This window comes from Phasianus colchicus, chromosome 1 (genome assembly GCF_987193195.1).
Source record: "Phasianus colchicus chromosome 1, bPhaCol1.hap1.1, whole genome shotgun sequence".
Classification (NCBI taxonomy): domain Eukaryota; kingdom Metazoa; phylum Chordata; class Aves; order Galliformes; family Phasianidae; genus Phasianus; species Phasianus colchicus.
The window spans coordinates 176,248,865-176,270,749 of record NC_143436.1 but is presented as its reverse complement, the minus strand read 5'-3'; the positions used below and the strand labels follow the sequence as shown (position 1 = coordinate 176,270,749).

Genomic DNA, 21,885 nt, shown 5'->3' with positions numbered 1-21,885 from the left:
ACAGAAACACTTCTGAATCTGTCTAAATCATTACAGAACAATGTGGCAATGCAAGTACTTCCATAATCTCTTATCAAACAGTTCAGAAATGAATACACTGAAAACGTACTGCTTTACAAAACAAAGACACAGTTTCTCAGCTCTAACTTACACTCGCAAGACAGATGTTGCCAAGATGTTGCCAACAACTTGGTAAATTAATTGTGTGAAAAAGAGCAATCAGGGTAAAGCACAAGTTTCTGAAATAAACTATGTTGAAGAAGTGTTTGATAGTACATATGTCCAATGTGCATGTAATTTCTCAAGGATTCAAACGCATATGAGCATCCTCTTTTTATATATAATGGCATCAAGTTTCACTGTGGGCCGCAGCAGTGAGGGCACGCCTTTAGGCTGCTGTGTTCATTTAGCTATGAGTCATTCTGTGTGGAAACAACCTAACAGAAATATCCACAAACTAATGAATTGTGAAAGAACTATAACATTTTCCCCCTCAAGCTTTCACCTACTAGTGGAAGTGGAGTGTCACAAATGAAGTTATTATCACTAAAATGATTTAGGAACGGAAAAATTAAGCACTAAACACCAATCAGCTCTTTTACAAGTCAATCACTTGTAACTGATTTGAAGCAATACCACCACTCAGTACAGTCACCTTAGAAAAGATCAGCAGAATGAGACAGGTAACATCCCAACCTTCAATTTTACAGCTACTGCAACTACAGATAAGATACCTCAGACATGGAAACTGCAAAGGAGGTCTTTCTTGATTGATTTCATCCTTCAGAATCTGAGGAGTTTTAAAATGGAGAAGGGAGCACCCCCCTTATTTTTTTTCTTTTCCCCTCTAGAATCTGGTTTAAATACAATCAGCCCAAACAAATAACCAAACACTTGCCATGAAATGAACCTCTATGCAGTGGATGATCAGCCTGGCAAAACAAACTGGTGAGCAGCCTAACTTCTTCATCCCAAATTACTGCAATAGCCCAGCGAATCACAGCAGTTTTAAAAACTACCTGTAAATAGATCTAAGCAGATAACTAAGCTTATATTCATCCACCTAGCACACACGTTTATTCAGCGCAGGGAGGAAGGAACCTGGTATGCCCCTTACATTAAAGCTGTCGGTGTGTGTTTTGTATTTTGGCACTGCAACGAGTGCATAGCACCTGGCAGGCTGGATTATCTCTTCTACCCACCTAGAAAGTAAAAATGAGAAGCTGAGTGCTGTAGAAAGGGATACTACATAGACAGATATTACTGTTAGTCACTCTTACACAAAATTAATTTCAAATGAGAATATAGCTCACATTGAAACATTTTCTGAAGAGATTAAAGTGGTTTTAACATACGCACTTCTGTGAGACTTCTGGAGAATCATCTCTCTGTCCACACACCTCCCAGGAACCCAGGCTACCAGTATTCTCCATACTTCTCTCGCTATATCTAAGTGAACATACTCTGTTTAAAAGAATGCTGCCCTTGGTATCTTTTAGGTAATGCAGTGAAAATGAGCACGGTGCAACTAGATTCCATCAACCAGGCGGGTGCTCCTACCCTACCAATGCACACTTCAGTTTTGCACTTCTCCTCAGGTGCCCCTATGAGGTACCCTTGTTAGTACAATGCACTTGAGCTGGAGACTAATGGCCCCGACAGACACACAGCAAACTAAATGCTGTTACCACTCTCAGGCATTTACAATGTCCATTCAATTAATAGCCAATCTTCTTATGAACCAACCCAGGAACCATCGTAGTTTTCAGAATGGAATGTTAAAATTAAGAGTTCCTGAGGTCTGTAAAACTGTAGTTTCACTGACAAGCAGCACAGTGCTAAAAGTCACCTCAGCTCTGGAACTAGTTTATCTAAATTAAGTTCGGTTTCTGCATAGCACAATGTATACATAGCCAGGACCTCAAAATGTCTTTAAGAGCCATCTTAAGAACTGCTAGCTGTCATCAGAACAGTTCCATTACAGCAACAACCACCAGTGGGATTCAAAGAGCAGGAAGAAAAATAGGCACAGATTCTTTGTGAATTTCAAGAATCAGTATAAACACAACTAAGAGCATAACTGGTTTCAGTGCAAATAAGAATTTTTGCTTGAGGAGTTACTGGTCTGAGCTATTTTAAAAACCAAAGTAAAAGGAAACACATTTATGATACTGGACTCTGGTTACAGTAAAATTTCCGTTGGTGTTTTCCTACTTAAGCTTTTTAGTTGTGTACATTATTTAAATTGTATGAAGCTTCCAGCAAAGTAGTGTCAGTACAGTAATTTAACATGCTACTGTTATACTTTTCTTTAATCTACACAAGGATTAAAAGCCTCCAGCTATGATTAATGTGTAAAAAAAATAATAAATCATAAGTGTTGCATATCTTCCACAAAATTGGGTTGTTTCTTCCACTGCCTGTTAGAACAGTTGCACATGTGGTGGTAAAACATGCCACTGGAGGTCAACTATAACATTTAGTCTGTGTATAATAAAAAGTATTTGTGTTGTTTGTTTAGTAACAGTTCAAAAATATCCAGTTGTAAATACTCAGAGAAATAGGCTCAGAAGCAGAGAACCATAAATAGTCACTAATTAATACTTTAAAAAACCCTCGGTCATCTAAAAAACTTACTGTTGCAAGAAGTCTCTGCTTAGTAAAATTGTGTACATTTTCAGACTTTAAAGTGCTGCACAATATAGAGCAATCCTCCAATTTATCACACTGTAGAAGAAACACTTCCATTAAGCGACTGGACAATTTTTCAGACTGATATAAAGACATTTTGCAGAAAACCATCATGTATTATTTCAAAATTTATATGCAGATTCTTACCAAAATGCCACTGTTTCTGAAGATGCCATATCCAGTTATCCTTAAGATGTCCATTCACATCCATCATTAGTGCTGTAGTTGCTTTGCACTGAAGCTTCAGAACAGATTTCAGACAAGCAACCTACACCTACCAAAATGGTTTCTAGAAAGCAAATTTAAGAGCTGTGGAATAGGGAAAACAAGCAAACAAAATTGCCAACAACTGCATGTACAATGCAAACATAGTCAACATAATATCCATTCTGAAATGTTCATCATACATAGTAGTCAGACTCTAACAAAATAAAGTTATAGAAATTTTTTTCTGAATAGAAGGATGTATAGATGTTCAACATCTCTTTTAAATCTCTAGTTCACCTACAGAAAATCTGTAGGAGCAAAGCTTCCCTTATCCCATTAAATCTCATACACATCATCTCATCTTGTTAAGGGTACTCATTTGCCTTCAAGTGATTCCTTACAAAAAGCAGGACAAAGGAACATTCATCATACTTGAAAACTTATGAAAACTGAAATTCTGATTTGTGAGAGAGAGCATGAACACAGGACAGTTAAAAGTCCTCCATTAAAACAAACAAACAAACAAGCAAAAAAAAAGTCAGCCAAACAAAAAACTTTAAAAAGCACTAAGAAGGGCACATTGGGGGAAAAAAAAAGCACACAGTGTAAACAGGATTGAAGTAGAAGTAAAGAGGCAGAAAGAGTGGAACAGTCAGTGAGCATCGGACAGAGAACAGCTAGTTAAACCTGGTGAATGTTCTCTGAATGGTCAAAGGTCCCTCAGGCTTTCTGCTCTTTCTGTCCCTGTCTCTGACTCATGTCCATTCTTCAGTACTTCCAGTCCCAGAGCAGAAAGGTTCCACACATTCTCAGTCTTCTCCCCATTATGAAATTCCCCTCCTTTTAATATGGGAATCAGGATTACTCCTCATCCGTAGCTTTAAATCAGGAATCATCTGGATCTGTTATCCATTATCTTTACAGAACATGTGCATGCAGATCATCCTTGCTTGCAAGTGATCCAAGTTTAGATATTCTGACTTCAATTATCTTAATTCTTTCTGGGGTAACACATATTGGACAAGCTTCATTTTGCACATCAGAAAAGCAAGACAAGACACTGATCTATAAAACAGCAGTGAAAGTTTGGTCAGGATACATAAAACATTCTGTTCCATACCAAACAACAGAGCAAAGCTAGGATTCAGAGGGGTAGATGATCTGTAGGCTCTGGTACACACAGCCAGATGGAAAATTCTAACCACTCACATTAAACTGTACTTGTTCCAGTATAAATTGAATAGACTAGCAGGGTTGTTTCAGAGATGAAGACGCACTGTTATTATCAAACCACTCATCATCTATGCTTTCTAGAATATAAGCACATGTGTTTAACACGCAAGTTTGCCACAAAGACAAACTGAATATTCAAAACTAAAGGATGCAACCTCTTATGGAGCCCTGTGGATAAGAGCAAAGGAACTAGAATGAAGTCATTTTCTTCTGGTATAAGGTCTCACTTGTGTAGTTCATAGAGGCATAGCAACTGCAATATAATTAAAAACATTTTCTGAAATTGGGCCAGCCCTCCTAAGTTGTTCCCTTCTATTTGGAAATAAGCAACCAATATATAGTTTTACACTGATACAGCTCTATTCACACTAGGCGGAGAGAAGATTGCTATTTTAATTATGCCAATATAGATAAAGTAGCAAAATATCTGATAGAGAACTTAGTATCTTGAATAGAGTACATTCGCCTATTGCAAGATAGCTGCAATATTCCCAGTGCAGGCAAAGCTTTAGAGTACTAATTCTTAACATAAAAAATAATCCCTGCTGTGTAATTCCCTGAACATTATCAACCTTTGAAATGTTAATGGAATTACTAGAGACAAACCACACTTTGAATTTCTGCCAGATTCTGTCAAGTTCTGTGTGCCACTAAGGTGCCACTATTCTTTTTGTAATACTTTATCACATTTAACTAACTTTTTTTGGAAATAAAAATGCTGCAATGTTGTTGAATTTTGGGACAAACACTGGATCCTGACTAAGCATGCACTCTTCTTTGTAAAATACATATAAAGCAATCACTCCTCCTCAGCCAGACCACAACAGTGGAAATGACCACTGTTATCTCTGACAGTAATAGGCTGTCACTGATCAGTAGTTATTCAACAAAATCCCTTTAGTTCTGTCACACAATATTGTTTCCATCACTATCTAATTTATTTGGTTATTTTAAACATCTGCAAATGCAGGCTATGCTATGAAAAAAAAAAAAACAACAAACAAAAACCAACCCACAAACAGCCCTTTTGTTTCTAAAGAAACAAAGTTTTGTTACTTCCACAAGTATTCCTTAAAAGGAGCAAATAGAATGGTCTTCCTTATTTATTAGTTTTACATGCAGGTTACCCTTAGGACTCTAAGGATTGGATCTCCCAGCTGACTGAGTTAAAAGACCAGAATCACCTGATAAAACATTTTCTTGCTTATTTATGATTTGTATTACAATAACTTTCAAAACAGACTCAAGATAAATGCAGATATGCAGGATAGAAATTCCGTGATTTATTCAAGCTTAAGTTACAGTGTCCAAGTAAAAAAAATTACCTAATGTTTCCATAAACTAGGAAAACTGTATAAAGCATGAAGGCATGTTTTTGTCTCCCTATCTCCCTCTTACCCAAAGAGAAACCTCCAACACCCAGAAATCTTTTGATAAAGAGAAATACCTACAGTATAGCCTCTGCTTATCAAAGGTGAGCTGTGTGTGCTTAGTTCACAGTGAGAACTGTATGAAGCATATCCCAACTAGCACATGGAAAGTAGCTGATAGGTATATCAGATACAAAAAAATAATCATCAAATTTTGAATTTTAATCATGTAAACTTGTTCTAATCTTACAAATAAAACTGTTGCAAACAGAAGTTCTTAAAACCTTTTGTTTGCTAGTTGATCAACCTCAGCAAGAGCAAAGAAGTTGAAAATAAAATTAAACTTCTTGCAATTGTAGCAACTTATCTTAAACACAAGAGAAGTACATTACTCCTCCAGAAAATCTTGTTAAACAAACAAGACTTGTTTATACAATTAGCTCAATACAAATAGTTAAGAGAGCACTTCAAAGACCTACCAGTAGTCTACTGTACACAGGGATTGCAATTTTCCAATGCAATGAAGTTTTGAATCAGAGTAACTGTATTAAAATATTTACTTACATAAAGCATCTTGAAGAGTGTAATAGTAAGTTACTGCTTTTAAATCACTTACATTTGGATATCTAAACATTTCTTTAAACTATGTGTAAAAATTTCCAGTGGACTTCTGGAAAAAAATGAGGAATATAGATTTTTTTCTTCCTATAGATGCCAAAGCTTTTTTCCCCAAAATCCCTCAGCCAAGTTTCTCTCTCCAATCATCAGAGCTCCTTTTTCGTTATTATTTAGGTGAGATTAATCTTCAATATCTACTATATTTAATATTACAGATAGATATTCTAATAAAATATGACTAGAAAATTCAGTTCACGTTGCTTCTGGCCCTACTTTATGCCCCTGTGGCTGTAAGATACTACTATTAATTGGCGTTTGTTGGTAACGAGGTTGTTAGGTAATAATATATATGACCAACAGCTCCAGAATTAAATGGCCCAATAAGAAGTTAGTCCACAGCAAATTAACATGAAAGTCAGTTTCTCTAAAACCAGGATGAAAGAGAAAGCAGTAGCAGAAACAGATCAGACTCTGGAGTGAACAACTTCATTTGATGTTTAGGACCAAATAGGTATGTGTCAAGGCAGACACAGCTTAAAGAATTGTGAATATCTTCACCGACAGACTAGACAGTAAATAAATTCCAGCAACAGTCTTGAAAATAACTGGTAGAACATAGCAGAAAGATGTTTCCAACCATGGCCATTGACAAACCAAAGCACAGGGCACTTCATCCATCTATAAACTGAAATACATTGTCCATGAATTTAAGACTGTCTACATCTGAAGCACAAGACCTTTCAAGGCATTTGGAGTCTCAGTGCCAGGTCTCTGCTGTACTTAAAGTGCTGCACAGAATAAAATTCATATCTCGGACTATCCCTCCTTGGAGGAATGATCAAAGTCCTCATTTGATGCCAAGTACAGTGTTTCTATCTTGGAAGATGGCATTCCATAACTTGGTCTGTAACCCAAGAAAATGTATCCTCTTCCTGGCCTACAGTATACTCCTCACTTTCCCTCTGCTGTGCTTCAACCTCTACTATTTTTGCAGGAAGCGTGGTACTTCAGACTAACTCCATAGAGCCTTAAGGTATTGTTAAACCAAGCAATCAGGAACCAGTACTGCCTACCTTATACAATTACCCATTCCATAGCAAGATAACAAAGTTCATTTTTCAAGACACCATGCAGTCTTCATAAACTCTTCTTGGCAAGCACACCAGAAATGAGATATGTCCTCCTTTGAAGACCCTGAAACTGCCATAGTAAGACTTCAGATAAGGAAGAAGTCTCCTCTGAAAACTTAACCACCCAGTTCAATATGACAACATAAATGAGAGGGGAGTTACAATATTCAAGAGGGAAGTATTTAAGCTGGATGTTGATGATCAGGACACCTTTCTCTTCTTAAAACAATGCCATAATGCTGGGAACACAAATCTTCACAGTGTGTTGTGTGATATCTAGTACTGTTGTCACTGAGTAACTCACCTCAGGGCTTAAAATCAGATCTCACAGCCAGTGACTTCTCTATCATTAGCACACTAAGTTAGAAGCATAGTATCAGAGCCATATATATGACTTGTGTGCATTGTGTGCATATATATGACTTCTGTGCCAAACATACTGATGTATAAGTACTATAGAATATCTTTGTCCCATTTCTCTTTGGAAAACAATTAGCTTCCTCTCCCCTTTCTCAGAGAAACTCTCTTACCTTGGTCTTGAGGCTTGCCATACGGGAGCTTCACTTGAGTTAAATATTTTTAAAAGATAACACATGTATTTATCTGGTCCGTTATAAACTCTTTCTGAAAACATTCTCCTTTTTTATTCTTCATTTCAAAATCCTTATCTTTAAAAGCATCCTTCTGTTTTTGAAGAAAGCAAGGAAGTAAGTCTGTAACTGAAATGGAGTAAATCTTGAATAAACAAATCCTCAAAGCATTAATGATTTAAATGATCTAATGACTTAAAAAAACACGTTTAAATAAAATGTTTTCTCCAGAAAGAACATTTCTAGCTTTTTTTTCATACCAATTACAGAATCATTTTCAATTTCTCCTCTGCCCAGCCCCTCCCCATCTCAACCAAAACAGAGAGTGACAGAAGACCCCATATGATAAGGTAGAACTGATTACAGGAGATGACAGTTCACATTTCCATGGCACACTCAGTTTCTTCCCAAGTTCCCCACCTCCACTAATGCAGTAGCAGCACCTGCATCACTACAATACTTCACAAGAGTCAAAATAAGAGTAAAGTAGTACCAATTCCAGGTGACTTTACAGCTCTGGTTACAAACTACATTGGGCTGCTGGAACTCAAACAACTGAGCTACCTGGAGAAAGTGCAGACCAGCAGGAGCAGGAAACAAATCAAGTTAATTCTATGATCTGAACAGATCCCCTAACACTTATTTCAATAGAGAAGCTGTTATTTCTAAATTATGCATGCATTCTGCCTGGGAAGATCATGGAACAGATCATCCTGGATGACATGCTTGATCAAATGAGGAAAGGGCGTGTGATCCGTGACAGCCAGCACGGCTTCACCAGAGGAAGGTCATGCTTGACCAATCTGGTGGCCTTTTATGATGGAGTAACATCATCTATGGACAAGGGAAAGGCAACCGATGTCATTTACCTGGACTTGAGCAAGGCCTTTGACATGGTCCCCCACCACATCCTTCTCTCCAAACTGGAGGGATGTGGATTTGATGGGTGGACCACTCGATGGATAAGAAATTGGTTGAAAGGCCGCAGACAGAGGGTGATCATCAATGGCTCTATGTCCAGGTGGAGGCTGGTAACGAGCGGCGTCCCCCAGGGATCTGTCTTGGGACCGGTGCTCTTTAACATCTTTATCAATGACATTGACGACGGAATTGAGTGCACCCTCAGCAAGTTTGCTGACGACACCAAGCTGAGTGGTGTGGTTGACACAGTTGAAGGACGGGATGCCATTCAGAGGGACCTCGAGAGGCTAGAAAGGTGGGCCCGGGTGAACCTGATGAGGTTCAACACTGCAAAGTGCAGAGTTTTGCACTTGGGCCGGAGGAATCCCAGGCATCCCTACAGACTGGAAGGAGAGGTCCTTGAGAGCAGCCCTGTGGAGAAGGACCTGGGGGTCTTGGTAGACGAAAAACTTAACATGAGCCAGCAGTGTGCCCTTGCAGCTCGTAAGGCAAATGGGATCCTGGGCTCCATCAGAAGAGGGGTGGCCAGCAGGGACAGAGAGGTGATTGTTCCCCTCTACTCTGCTCTTGTGAGGCCCCATCTGGAGTACTGCGTCCAGGTCTGGAGCCCCCAGTACAAGAAAGACAGGGAGCTGTTGGAGAGGGTCCAGAGGAGGGCCACAAAGATGATCAGGGGACTGGAGCACCTCCCCTATGAGGACAGGCTGAAGGAGCTGGGCTTGTTCAGCCTGGAGAAAAGGCGGCTGCGGGGTGACCTCATTGCAGCCTTTCAGTACCTAAAGGGAGCCTACAAACAGGAGGGGAATCAACTCTTTGAAAAGGTGAGTGACAGCAGGACAAGGGGAAAGGGTTTTAAGCTGAGGGAAGGGAGATTTAGGTTGGATGTCAGGGGGAAATTCTTTACAGAGAGAGTGGTGAGGTACTGGAACAGGCTGCCCAGAGAGGTTGTGGATGCCCCGTCCCTGGAGGTGTTCAAGGCCAGATTGGATGGGGCCCTGGGCAGCCTGGTCTAGCATTAGGTGGGATGGTTGGTGGCCCTGCGTGTGGCAGGGGGGTTGGAGATTTGTGATCCTTGAGGTCCCTTCCAACCCTGGCCATTCTGTGATTCTGTGATTACCAAGACACCTCTGTCTTTGCAAAATGGAAATTGCAGTAGCAGAACTAGAATCTTACTCTTGGCTAGATGTTGGAAAACAAGATAAAATCACTGTGAGTGGAACTACAGATTCATGTCCTATGGTGGTAAAGAAGATCTCTTTAGAAACAGTACTTCTGAATCACGAGATAATTGTTTAATGCTCCAACTAGAACTAATAGACCTCTCACAGGCATAGGCAAATCTATTTTAGATGTAAGAGGAAAATCTTTTACAGTTTAAGTTGCACCCTTTGCTTCCTAATGATCATAATTTAGAAAAGAAAAAACCTTCCAGATCCTCCTCCAATGAAGTTATTTACCTGAGCTGTAGCCTGGGAGTCCACAGTAGTCAGTCTGTTGTGAGATTCTCATCCCACTGAATGTCAAAGCCCCAGCATTTCAAGGATGGGATTTCAAAATTACTTAGTGATGACTTAACTTTGTCTCACTAAAGATAAACCACCTTTTATTCCCACTCAGGTCAGCTCACTGATTTCAGCGAAAACACATTTAGAAAGCAGAGCTGAATACTTTCAGAAATTCCACCCATGTAATAAAAAGGAAAAAAAACAACAACCAGCAGGCAGGAACTGACATAAATCATTTAAGACTTCACAATGCATAAAAAGTCAAGTATTTTTGTATATTTGCATTCATTACATGTCATTGAAATCACTTTTAGCTGCTTCTTGAAATAACAATCTCAAGTGCCTTACCTTCTTACTCTTTAGATGCAGCATTCTGTTTATTCTTCGAAGAAAAAACGGTTCCGTCCAAGCATGGCAGGCTGTGCTAAGAATAATAGTTCCATTCAATGATTCAGGGGAAAAATATACTTATTTATCTCAATATCTGCATTTCAGACATCATAAGCATTATTACCGAATAACACTGATCTTGGTTTAGGCTTCACTTTTGTCCCACTTTGCTTTCTGCAGCACTATGTTCAATAACAGTTTAGCTTCGTGCACGGCCAGCATCTATTCTCACCTATACAAAAACCTAATAAGCTTAAGAATACTGTTCTTTGCAAAAATGAAAGTTAAAAGACAGATGCATAATTTCCCCAGTTTTTATAATTCTGTGGCATTTGTATAAAAAAGTATTTTGAAAATGATGCATAGCTCATTTCATTCATAGCAGAGAGCAAAATCATAAATTTTAAGAATAGTCTCCAAAATGATTTTTTTTTCTCTTGTGATGATTCAATTGAAATGCATTTCAACTTCTTAGAACTTTACTGAAACAATCTAATTTTCACTGGTGCTGACCATATCTAGAGTACCTTACTAAGAGTTCAAATGCATTTCTTAACTAGATTCTGGGGTTTAATGATCTATTCCAGTTATTTAAAACAGTAGCTTCGCACTGTAAGTTTCAGGAGACTAAAGCAAAGGCTTACATTAAAAGCACTGCCCTTTTTTATGTCACTGAAGTTCTGAGGAAGAAGCACTGTCCCAGGATGACACCGATAAGTACAGTTAAATATGTGCGTAAAAACATGCAGAACAGAAGTTTCTGTTTCTGGGCCCAAAATATCTGACAGTACTAAATAAAAAAAATATATATATATAAGTATAGACTATAAGTATATATACTTATATACTATAAGTATAGACTATATAGTATTAGACTTTTAGCAAGACAAATGGTATTTTGGTGCTCTCAGATAATGTGTGTGTATATATCATATATACTTAGATATATATATATATATATATAAAGAAACATTCTTATCTATGCAAGGGATCCAGTAATTTAGCATCAAAGCAGACAAGTGTCATGAAAATGGTCCAGATTTGCATGCACCACCACCAAGCCTGACAAACTGTACTATGCCTTACTGATAAGCATGGTTCGATTTTCTTTGCAAATTCTCTCTTGTTTGACTAATGGTTGGAAGACCAAGCCTATAGCCAGCTTAAACCTCTGCAGCTTGCAGTAAGAACACAAAAAAATAAACATAAGTATGTACTTAAATATTTATTTATGATTATTTTATTATTCTACTGCTAGCACTTTCTACTGGAGCTATGCTGCCAACATTTCCCATACAGAGTACGGCTGTAAAGCAGCTTCTACTGTGAAGTCATTATTATGTTATTAAAATAATTGGACGCCTAGAAAAAACAAACAAACAGAAAACACCCACAATATAAAATTAAATCCTGAACCAATGTTACCATGTCAAAATTTAAGGATCCATTTTAACTAATTATTAACACTTACATCCATAACCACAGCCGTCCGTGGCTCTGGAAAATAATTAATCCCGAATATAAAGAAGCCCCACTCTGAAAGAGAACTCACAGCAAAAGGGAACTGTGTCATTATGATCACCATAATCTCCATCCTCACAAACTACTCCAGAGATCAGGAATTATCCCAGACTAATTTTCAAGACAAAAACTTCCCTCTACACATCTCGTAGGCATGCATGCTACAGCTCATGCTTTTTCATTTCAGGATACCTCATGTGCCAAATGACCAACACGAAGGCTGACAGGCTCTGACATGGCAATGCACGTATGCTAATTTAAATGAAATGGCAGCATACCTACATTTTAAAATAGCAAGAAGAAAACACTTACCTGAACTTGGCAAGGCACCTCTTAGCTGCATCAACACTATTGCACAAATGAGGACTCTTCCTTGCAAATACATTAGCTCTCTTCAGATCATTATTCTGTGGCGCAGGCTCCTCCAAATGGCAGAATGAATGTATTGCCATTATTGAGCATTTAGATTTAACCCGAAGAAAATAAAACCAAAAGCAAGAAATACAGCAGTATTATTTTAATTATGTAAGCTGCAAAGACTTTATTTGTCAAGAACTTGTTATTTATCAACAGCATTTAAAAGCACCCAGAGGATATGTAAACATACCGATTGGTAAAGCAAGCATCAATGGCTTTTGCAATGAAACCAGATGGACAGTTCATTTCAGCAGAGATGAATAAGTAAGGAGCTTTCATTAAAAGCTATTATGGAGCATCACTAAAATAAATTTTTAAGCTGCTTCTTTCACAGCAGACGCTTCTAAGGATATTTTCACCTGGGAGCTGAAATGTATTTTTGTAACATTTACTTGTAATTTAGAAATCTCTTTAAGTAGTTCAGTTATTCCTTCCACTAAGAGTTATTTTGTAATTGCAAGTACTGAATGACATTTACCATTATTATGCTAATGCATCTTTCTTTAGAAGACTGCCCTCCAGTTCCTCACAACTTTCTCTAACTTTACCAAATGTATATAGAATTTTACTTTGGATGCTTATTTAAAGACAAAAGTAAACACTTCTGCTGTAGAGTCTTAAGGCATAACTTGATGAACCCCTATTTTGGTTAGAAGTACTGAACAGATGACCTTGCTGCTTATCCGTTCAGACAGGTGAAGACAGATGAGACAAATGTTGTATAATGTGCCTACCTAGGTTCTGCTTGGCCCTTCATAACTTTTAACTCCACTACCTAATTTCAGTTTTGTGAAAGAGCAGCAAAAAGCACTTACAGTTTTGCATGTGTTCAGAGATGTCAGAATTCCAAGCGCTGGACAGGTGAATAGAAACGACAGAGCCACAAACTGCACAAACCGACTGAAGGCTGCAGCACGTAGCCACATTATTAAAACACTAGTACAGACATAATAGAAACAGCTTATAAACATCCCAGCAGCAGCTGGTACCTCTAAGGCATATAGCTATGTAGGAAACTAGGCTCTATTAGATCTGTGCTTGACTGTATTCAAGTACCTCAGTATTTACATCAGTTAGCTTGGCATTAAAATATGAATCCTTGGTCTGCAAATTCCAGATACGTCAGTTTAGAAGTGCAGCACATACACCAACTGACAGCTCCCAGTCTTCTGGCACAGCATCACTTCCTAAGCAGAGGCATTCTTAGCAGCTCAGCCACTTCATTCTCTAGAACCACAGGAGGAACTGCATGTAGTCCTTGTGACCGAGGGGTCTTGAGAATTTGAGCATTCAATTTTTTCATTCTCTAATTCAATGATCAGATAATGTCCCATCTACATTGTCTGAAAAGAATGGAACGTTCACAACATTCTTTGTGGCAAAGAGTAACGTAAAGAATTCACTCAGCTCCTTCATAGAACCTTTTATTTCTTTTAATTGCTTTCTATAGGAACTATAGACCTATAGGAGATCTATCTAGTCCTTAATACTCTACTTACATCAGCTGATATCTTAGACTCTTTTTTAATAAAAACATAGAAGCTACCAAGTACTTCCCTGAAATACACTGCAGTAAGACAGAACAACAATCACATGTGGATATTTAATATATTTGGAAGGGTCAAATATTGTACAAAAATATTTCCAGTCACATGAATGAGAAAGTGATTTGGCTTTTTGCAGTGAGTCATTTTGAGACTTCCTCACTTATCACCAACTTTTTTGATAAAGGGTAGATGTGGCACTCAGGGATAAGGTTTGGTGGATACGGTCAACAGCGATGGGTCAAGAGCTGGACTGGATGATCTTAGTGATCTTTTCCAGCCTTGATCCTATGATTAAAATAATTAATTTGCAATACTAAATGGGGAAAGTGAAAGAAGTATCAGTAGGTATACATTTTATCCAAACGCAGGAAGGGAATCTGTATGAGTTCGGCATACATCTTAATGAGAAGAATCACACTGCTGTCAGTCAAAACACAATTTCTTAAATAATGAAAAAGCATCCATCTTGAAACTCATTCAGCACATTATTTATTCAAGTCAACCAGCTGTGGCAACATCTATGTACACTCAGAATGTACACAGTACAACGTCACTGAGCGTTGTTTGTTCAATAGTTTTTGAACATAAGAATTCCTTCTCTCGTGCAGTGTCCTTGCTTTGGAAGTTTTTGGGGCCTCAAATCTTTTTTCTCAGACTGCTGATCTGCACTGATGTCTTTGTACAAAAGCCTCAGTGCCAGAAGTACCTGAAATAGCCAGAGTCAACTTGAGCCCATTGACACAGCTCAGCTGCAAATAAAAGCATTGCATTTGCTGGCACTATACTGTAACTAGTTCCAGAATCACAACCAAAACAATTATATGCTAAAAATATAGAACTACATACAAGGAATTCAATGAAATACACAAAAAGGCTTTTTTTTTTTTTTTTTTTTTACTGTTTTAAATCTTACAAATTTGACCCAAGTTTTATCTCTGTACTACAGTATAACAGAATAAATAAAGTTAATTGCAACATCTGGATAGGGCTTAGCTTATTTAATTGTCGCTTTATAAATTAAATATCTATTTGCACAATACAACTGTGATAATCATTGCAACTGACCTCAGAGGCAATCTAGTTGAACTTCCTGCTCAAAGCAGCATTAATATATGAATACTCATTAATGACAGGTCGTACACCTGACCTTACAGACCACTAATCACATGTAATCCTTAATGAAATGCATTCAACGGCCTTTGAGGGCACTACTTATCTGAAGAAGGATTTGTAAGACCAGCTATTTGCCACACTTTGTTTCTAGCTATGGTGTATCACAATACCTCCCTAGCTAGGCCTGTGAACATCATCACACTTCAACAGTCAACATTCTGTAAGCAGACACTGCTTTGAGAGCAATTTTGGAACTGGGCTTGCCATACACAAGCAGATGGTAGTCTACAAGAACAGGATGGAGTGAAGCAGGGGGGATAAACTAGTAAGTGAGGTAGGAAGCACAGAGCTGAGTTCTGCCTTCAGGAATGTGTCACAGATTGAGGAACATAGGATAGAACAATTAACTCCACTGGCATCAGCAGTCCCCCCTCCATCCATACCAATGACCAAACTCCAGTACAATAAGTTTGGGAACCTCTGCTTTAGTACCATGGTTTTACTTCCTTCCTCTATTTTTACTCTGATAAGGATCTCCATTTTGGATTTGTATTCCATTTTACACCTTTTTTCATGCAAGAAGATATGATTTAATATGGCATAATAGTACTAGTAAAAAAAAAACACAAACAAGAACAACAACAAAACAAACAACAACACAGAGACAATTTAAATGTAAAAAGTTGAAATATGTTATAAAGCACAGTTACCCAACAACACAATTACAAAGGAAATTTATATTAATCCAGTAATGCCTCTCTGTTCTGAAACATGAAATACAGTAACAGTTTATTTACACTGCACAGTGATGCATGAACTCTGCCAAGCTAATTAAACAGGAAAAAAACCTTCATATACTAATATTTTAAGTATTTATATTAGCATGTAATAAATAACTTCAGATATTAATACAGCGTAATTAAAATTAAGTAAATAATGGAAAGAGAACTAAAGTTCTTTCTTTAGTTCATTTATTAGGATTGCAGAGTAATTTCAGAGGCTACTGAAAGCCATAAGCATGTTCTTTAAGTGTTAACAACCACAAGAGCAGCAAGATGCAGAAAAGAGAAAGACTGGCTGCAGACTGTAGCAACTTTGATAACCTTATTCTTGTGCCTAACTGAAAAGCATTTTTGAACACCAGTGTTTTAAGAAATCCACTGATGATCTTTTAAATTGTTCTAAAATGGAACTTAAACTCGTCAAGGCATTACTCATATGCCTTCTCAAATCAGCTGTTAATAACATAACCACTGCTGCACGTAATGTTGCAACCATCTGACTTGATCTACTGATTCTTAAAGTAGAAGGTACTCCAGAAAACCTAGTTTACTCTTACATACCTGCAAAAAAAAAAAAAAAAAAAGTTAAATTCACACCTTGCCATAGAAGTTTCCTGCCAGTGTACCACTGCATTAACCACACAACTAGGAAAGGGAGATGCTTAAAAAAAATGCAGGTAGGAAGCTACTGCAAAACTATAAAGCACCTGTAGCATCAAGTAAAATCCAGCAACTTTTGTGCAGAACACAAATCAGACTGAGCACCGACCTGGCTTAGGAGTTCTGATGCAGGAAAGAAGCTCCAGCACTGACTGCACACACAAGGGGCCCCAGTCACTGAACAGCAAGAAATAGGTATCAAGCAAGCACAGAAGGGCCACAAAAATGATCCAAGGGATGGAACACCTCCCTGTGAGGACAGACTGAGAGAGCTGGGGCTGTTCAGAATGGGGAAGAGAAGGCTGGGAGCAGGGAGACCTGAGAGTGGCCTTTCAGTAAAGGGGGGCTGTAAGAAAGAAGGGGACAGACTCTTTAGCAGGGTCTATTGTGATGAAAGAAGGGGAAATGGTTTCAAGCTTGAAGAAGATACAGTTAGGTTAGATACAAGGAAAATTCTTTTAGAGCAAGAGTACTGAGGCACTGGAACAACTGTGGTGGATGCCCCATCCCTGGACACTTCCAAGGCCAGGCTGGACCAGGTCCAGGGCAACCTGATCTAGCTGTGGTGTCCCTCTTTGCTGCAGGGGAGTTGGACTAGATGACTTTTAAGGGTCCTTTCCAGCACTAATGATTCTATGATATGAAATTAGACGCAATTAGGCCAGCAAGTTGCAATGCATGACAATGAGAGGGGTGATGAATACATGCCAGCAAAAAGGTAGTACTAACATCTGGTTACAGCTAGAAGTTGAACTACTGATGTTTCAGGCACCACAGGGAGGAAAAAAAGTATTGAAAATAACAGATTTCTTTTTCTCCTTCTTTCTCCCTTGTCTCTGTCCCACATGCAAGCAGCAAAGGAGCCAAGAGCTACTAAGAAAAAAACACTCCACAACCAGTTTGGGAATTTATCTATTTATTTGAGAAGGATGACGGTCTTCAGGCTTAAAATGTTTGGGTTTTGAGGGTGAAGAACCACATGTATTACAGCAACCAGCATAACAAAACTCAACTGTGATGCAGCCTTTAAGCACCACCAGAAAATAAAACAGATATGTAAGAACTCTATCCAGCATTTCATAAGGACAGATTGTTTTCAGTTTGATTAACCCCACCTAAAGGAATTCAGATTCATCAACCATTTCTAAATATGCATTAACACTAAGCCTAATGCTTGATTTTTAAATTTAAACCTCAGGAAAACCTACAATCCAAAAACGAGGGGACAATTCAAGCTTAGGAAAGGCTTTGCTTACAGCCAGGTGTGAGCTCACACAGAATTAGCCCCAGCAAGTTTAAAATACGACTTCCAAGACTCACGCAGTTCTATAAGAAATTGGGAAAGCATAGAGTTGTTGGCAATTCAAGGAAGATTAGATGGGAAAACTGTTTTTAATTTCTTGAGAATAAGCTTTCTGTGCATTTGTAAAGCACTTGCTGGAAAGTTGATCCTTTGCTCATGCATAATGTCAGTAGCTGTAACACTACGGCATCTTTACAAAAAATTTCAAAAAGCATCCTGCGTAGAGAGCAAAAAAAATATTCAAGTTTAAATGAGACGACCACAAGATAATGATTGCCAAAATCTACCCAGATTTTAGCACAAGTGTCTATGAGTACTCCTGGGAAAAGTCTCAAATGGACAAGTAATATTCATCATACTGCTACTATCTGAACCAAGTTCAGCCGGCAGGATATTCAGAAACTTTCCAAGCGTCACAAGGGCTTAACTTTTCAATACATTTGATTACTGCATATTTTCAAGAAATTAAAACGAGAGACTCTCAAACTAACTCTGAAAACAGAATGAAAGAATTGGGTACTTTTAAAAAGAGTGGTATGTTACTTCCAACCCTGTGTGCTTGCTCAAATATAGTTTGGAGTTGATTTCCCTTTTACCAATACAGAGAAAAGAGAAGCAATAGAAACCAGCATCATCCCCATTTGCCTTCAGTAAAACACTGCCTTCAGATATTACTGCTGAAAAGAACCGCTTTCTAAACTCATGAATCACCTTCCTGATACAATGTCTTGGGATTCTGACAAGAGTCAATCATTTAGAAATACACTCACAACTAAGAGAAAAGAAATTACACCTCAGAAATCTCAGACTTTTGCGCAGAAGAACAGAAAAACCAGTACAAAACCTGAACTCAGGGAAAAGGGAGATCCAAATAAAACCTCCTTTAGGTGAAACATCAGTTACACACACACACACAACAGTATGAGACTAGAAACCAACACATCTTGTTTGGATGTCAAATATTACCTAAATTGAAAAAAGTATATTTCAAAACACTTTGCTTGTCTAAACTTTTTTATTATTATTATTTATTATTATTTTGAACATTATTTAACGAATACAACCCCAAACTTCCACACCATTTTTGAAGTCCTCACTGTTGTATAAACAAGTTAACCAAGATCTTTGTGCTTACCAAAACCCAACTTCATTTGGACTGCTGTTATATTACCTCACACTGGGTTCAAGTCAATTCCTTACATTCCCGTTAAAATATTTGTTCTACACGATGCTGACCTGCACTAAGAGTAGCAATACAACCCCATTGTGCACTGCATTCAGTTTGGGCCCCTCACTGCAAGAAAGGCATCGAGGCCCTGGAGTGTGTCCAGAGAAGGGCAGTGGAGCTGTGAGGGGACTGGAGCACAAGTCTGATGGGAAGAAGCTGAGGGAGCTGGGATTGTTCAGTCTGGAAAGGGGAGGCTGAAGGGAGACCTTACTGCTCTCTGAAACTTCCTGAAGGGAGGTTGTAGTGAGCTGGGTGTTGGCCTCTTTTCTCACATAACCAGTGATACGACTGGAGGGGATGGCCTCAAGTTGCACCAGGGGAGATTCAGGCTGGATGTTAGGAAATGCTACTTTTCTGAAAGAGTGGTCAGGCACTGGAATGGGCTGCCCAGGGAGGTGGTGGAGTCACCGACCCTGGAGGTATTCAGGGAATGTTTAGATGTTGTGTTGAGGGACATGGTTTGGTGACAACTATTAGTAATAGGTGGATGGTTGGACTGGATGATCTTGTAGGTCTTTTCCAATCTTGGTGATTCTATGATTCTGTGATGCTGGCATACAGCCAAACTACAGGTAGCATCCAATGGACAACAATCACAACTGGAAAACATCACTGGTTTCATGATATTGAAGCTACATTGCATCAGGGATATACTCCTGAAAGCAATCCAGTTCTGGAAATCCCGAAGCTACTAAGTTTTGATTATTGCTCCATATTGTGTTAGAGTCTGAAACGTACAAGACATAGCACAAGGAGATAAAGTAACTCAAAGAGCACAATGAAAACTAAGACAATGTGCTTAAGGTGTTCGATTATTTCGATAGTTTGATAGTTTCTCTTTCTGCTATAGTGTAAAGATGCTCCTGTTAAGGATGACAAAGTAAGAGCTGGGGTGGGGAAAAATTAATTAAAAAAAAAAACACCTTTAACTGTGAGCAGCAAATAAATTTCTCCTCTTTGTCTAGGTCACACACTGTAGTAGGGAAACAACATAGAATTTATTTTCAAAAGGTCAGAGGGGGAAAAAAAAGTCCTAAGAATATTTTAGAAGAGGTTTCCACCGCAGAGAAAAGGATTTAAACAGGTCAGCAGGTGACTGGATGAACTCAGCCTCATGCTTTGGCTACTGACTTCATAACAAAGATCTCCCTTTCTCCAGTTACAATACCAGAATGTAACAGCCTGGGCATGCTGTGTGTACATATCAACATCAGTAATGCTAGCAGCAATGCAAGAATCTAACTTGTGGACTTGAAGTTAGTCATGAAATGCAAGAAGGTTTACAACTGCAGTAATCTTGACTTTTTATACACAACTCAAAATTCACTCTCAAAATTGCAATCATCAGGACTGTAAACTCATCCTAGATGTGTATATATATATATATATATATATATATATATATATATATATATATATACATACATACACACACACACACACACACACACACACACACCTATTATATTAATATTAATATTAATCATGTATTTAAGCATTAAACAGGGAAAAAAGAGGTATACATGCAGTCAGTTAATTACTGTATCAGTCTTACATTCTCAAAAAGGCATTTTGTGTGTTTAAATTTTAATTTCATATGGTTTTGGTAAAAGAAGAGAGCAGTACAAGCAAACCCTGAAAAACAAAACCTTTCAAGCAGAAGTTTTCAGTTGGTGTCTCCCACTCTGCATCCAGTTTCTCAAGAACCAGCCTTGCAGTGACAATCTGGTTAGAAGCATGCAGCCAACGGGTATGTAATTTGCATGCAAAAATATTTTTAGAAGACACACATGAACAGCACATGTTCTCAGCCTGAGCACAATCTGCTATCTATACACACAGAGTATTATTTCCCCAAAGTTCAGAGTTAACTTCCAGATAATTATTCCATCCACTCTTTTGAAATCGCAAGGCATATCCAGCCCTAAACAGCACTCCAAACTGTATTTGAAACTTCTACTCTTCTCATGTTAACTAGAGCCAGTTTAAGAAGGTGAAGATGGAAATGAATAAAACCAGACATAAGCCACGTGCCCATCGTTCATTGTTAGCTCATTAAAACTAAACCAAATTTAGACAGACTGACACAACATGGAAACAATATTTGAATAAACAGCGAGTCCGACCAGATCCCAGTCGTGACCAGTCCACATCTGGAACATCCAAACCAATTCCTGGTGATTCTGGAGTTTGCATCACACGATAACTATTACTTTAGCGCTGCTTTGTTCAGGCTGAACAAAGTTCTATTGAATTGTGAACTGAAAACCTCCATTTCTTTTCTCTGCCAACACATAAACTCTTCCCCACACATGTGGGAAATTCCCTCCTTATACACAAAAACTCAGCTTTGGATGCTTTCCTCGGCCCAAGCTTGCCTTGATTTGACTTGGATGTCTGGGAGGAACAGAAGTGAACACCGGGAAATTACTCTGTGGCACCTCACAGCACACACAGAATACCCGAGGTAGAAGTTAATTTATCAGGAATTAGGCTCACCGGGGGAACAAAACCAAACGAACAACAACAACAACAAAAAAGCGACCACCAAGCACAAACAACCACAGCCCCCAGGACAAGGGAGGCATCGGCTGCCTTTAAAGCCCCAGCAGCATCAAGCCGTGATTTCTCATTGCTCACAGAAGCAGAACCCACGCTG

General features: G+C 38.5%; 1 protein-coding gene across 7 annotated transcripts in view; it reads right to left on the bottom strand.

Moving 5' to 3' along the window:
• The window catches only part of LOC116244186 (uncharacterized), a 42,146-nt gene extending 21,565 nt beyond the window's left edge, over positions 1-20,581 (bottom strand). For 2 of the 7 annotated variants that reach the window (XR_016463078.1, XR_016463084.1), the window contains exons 1-4: positions 12,489-20,581; positions 10,614-10,887; positions 7,780-7,968; positions 2,839-7,319 (exon numbers count right to left, since the gene is read on the bottom strand). Coding sequence is in view for 1 of the 7 variants with exons in the window: in XM_090133481.1 (XP_089989607.1) it covers positions 2,839-2,867 (29 nt within the window). In the remaining 6 variants the exon portion in view is untranslated. The remainder of the gene's footprint in view (positions 1-2,838; positions 7,320-7,779; positions 7,969-10,613; positions 10,888-12,488) is intronic. The other 5 variants (XR_016463081.1, XR_016463087.1, XM_090133481.1 and 2 more) reach the window with 5 other exon arrangements.
• Positions 20,582-21,885: the final 1,304 nt, after the last annotated feature.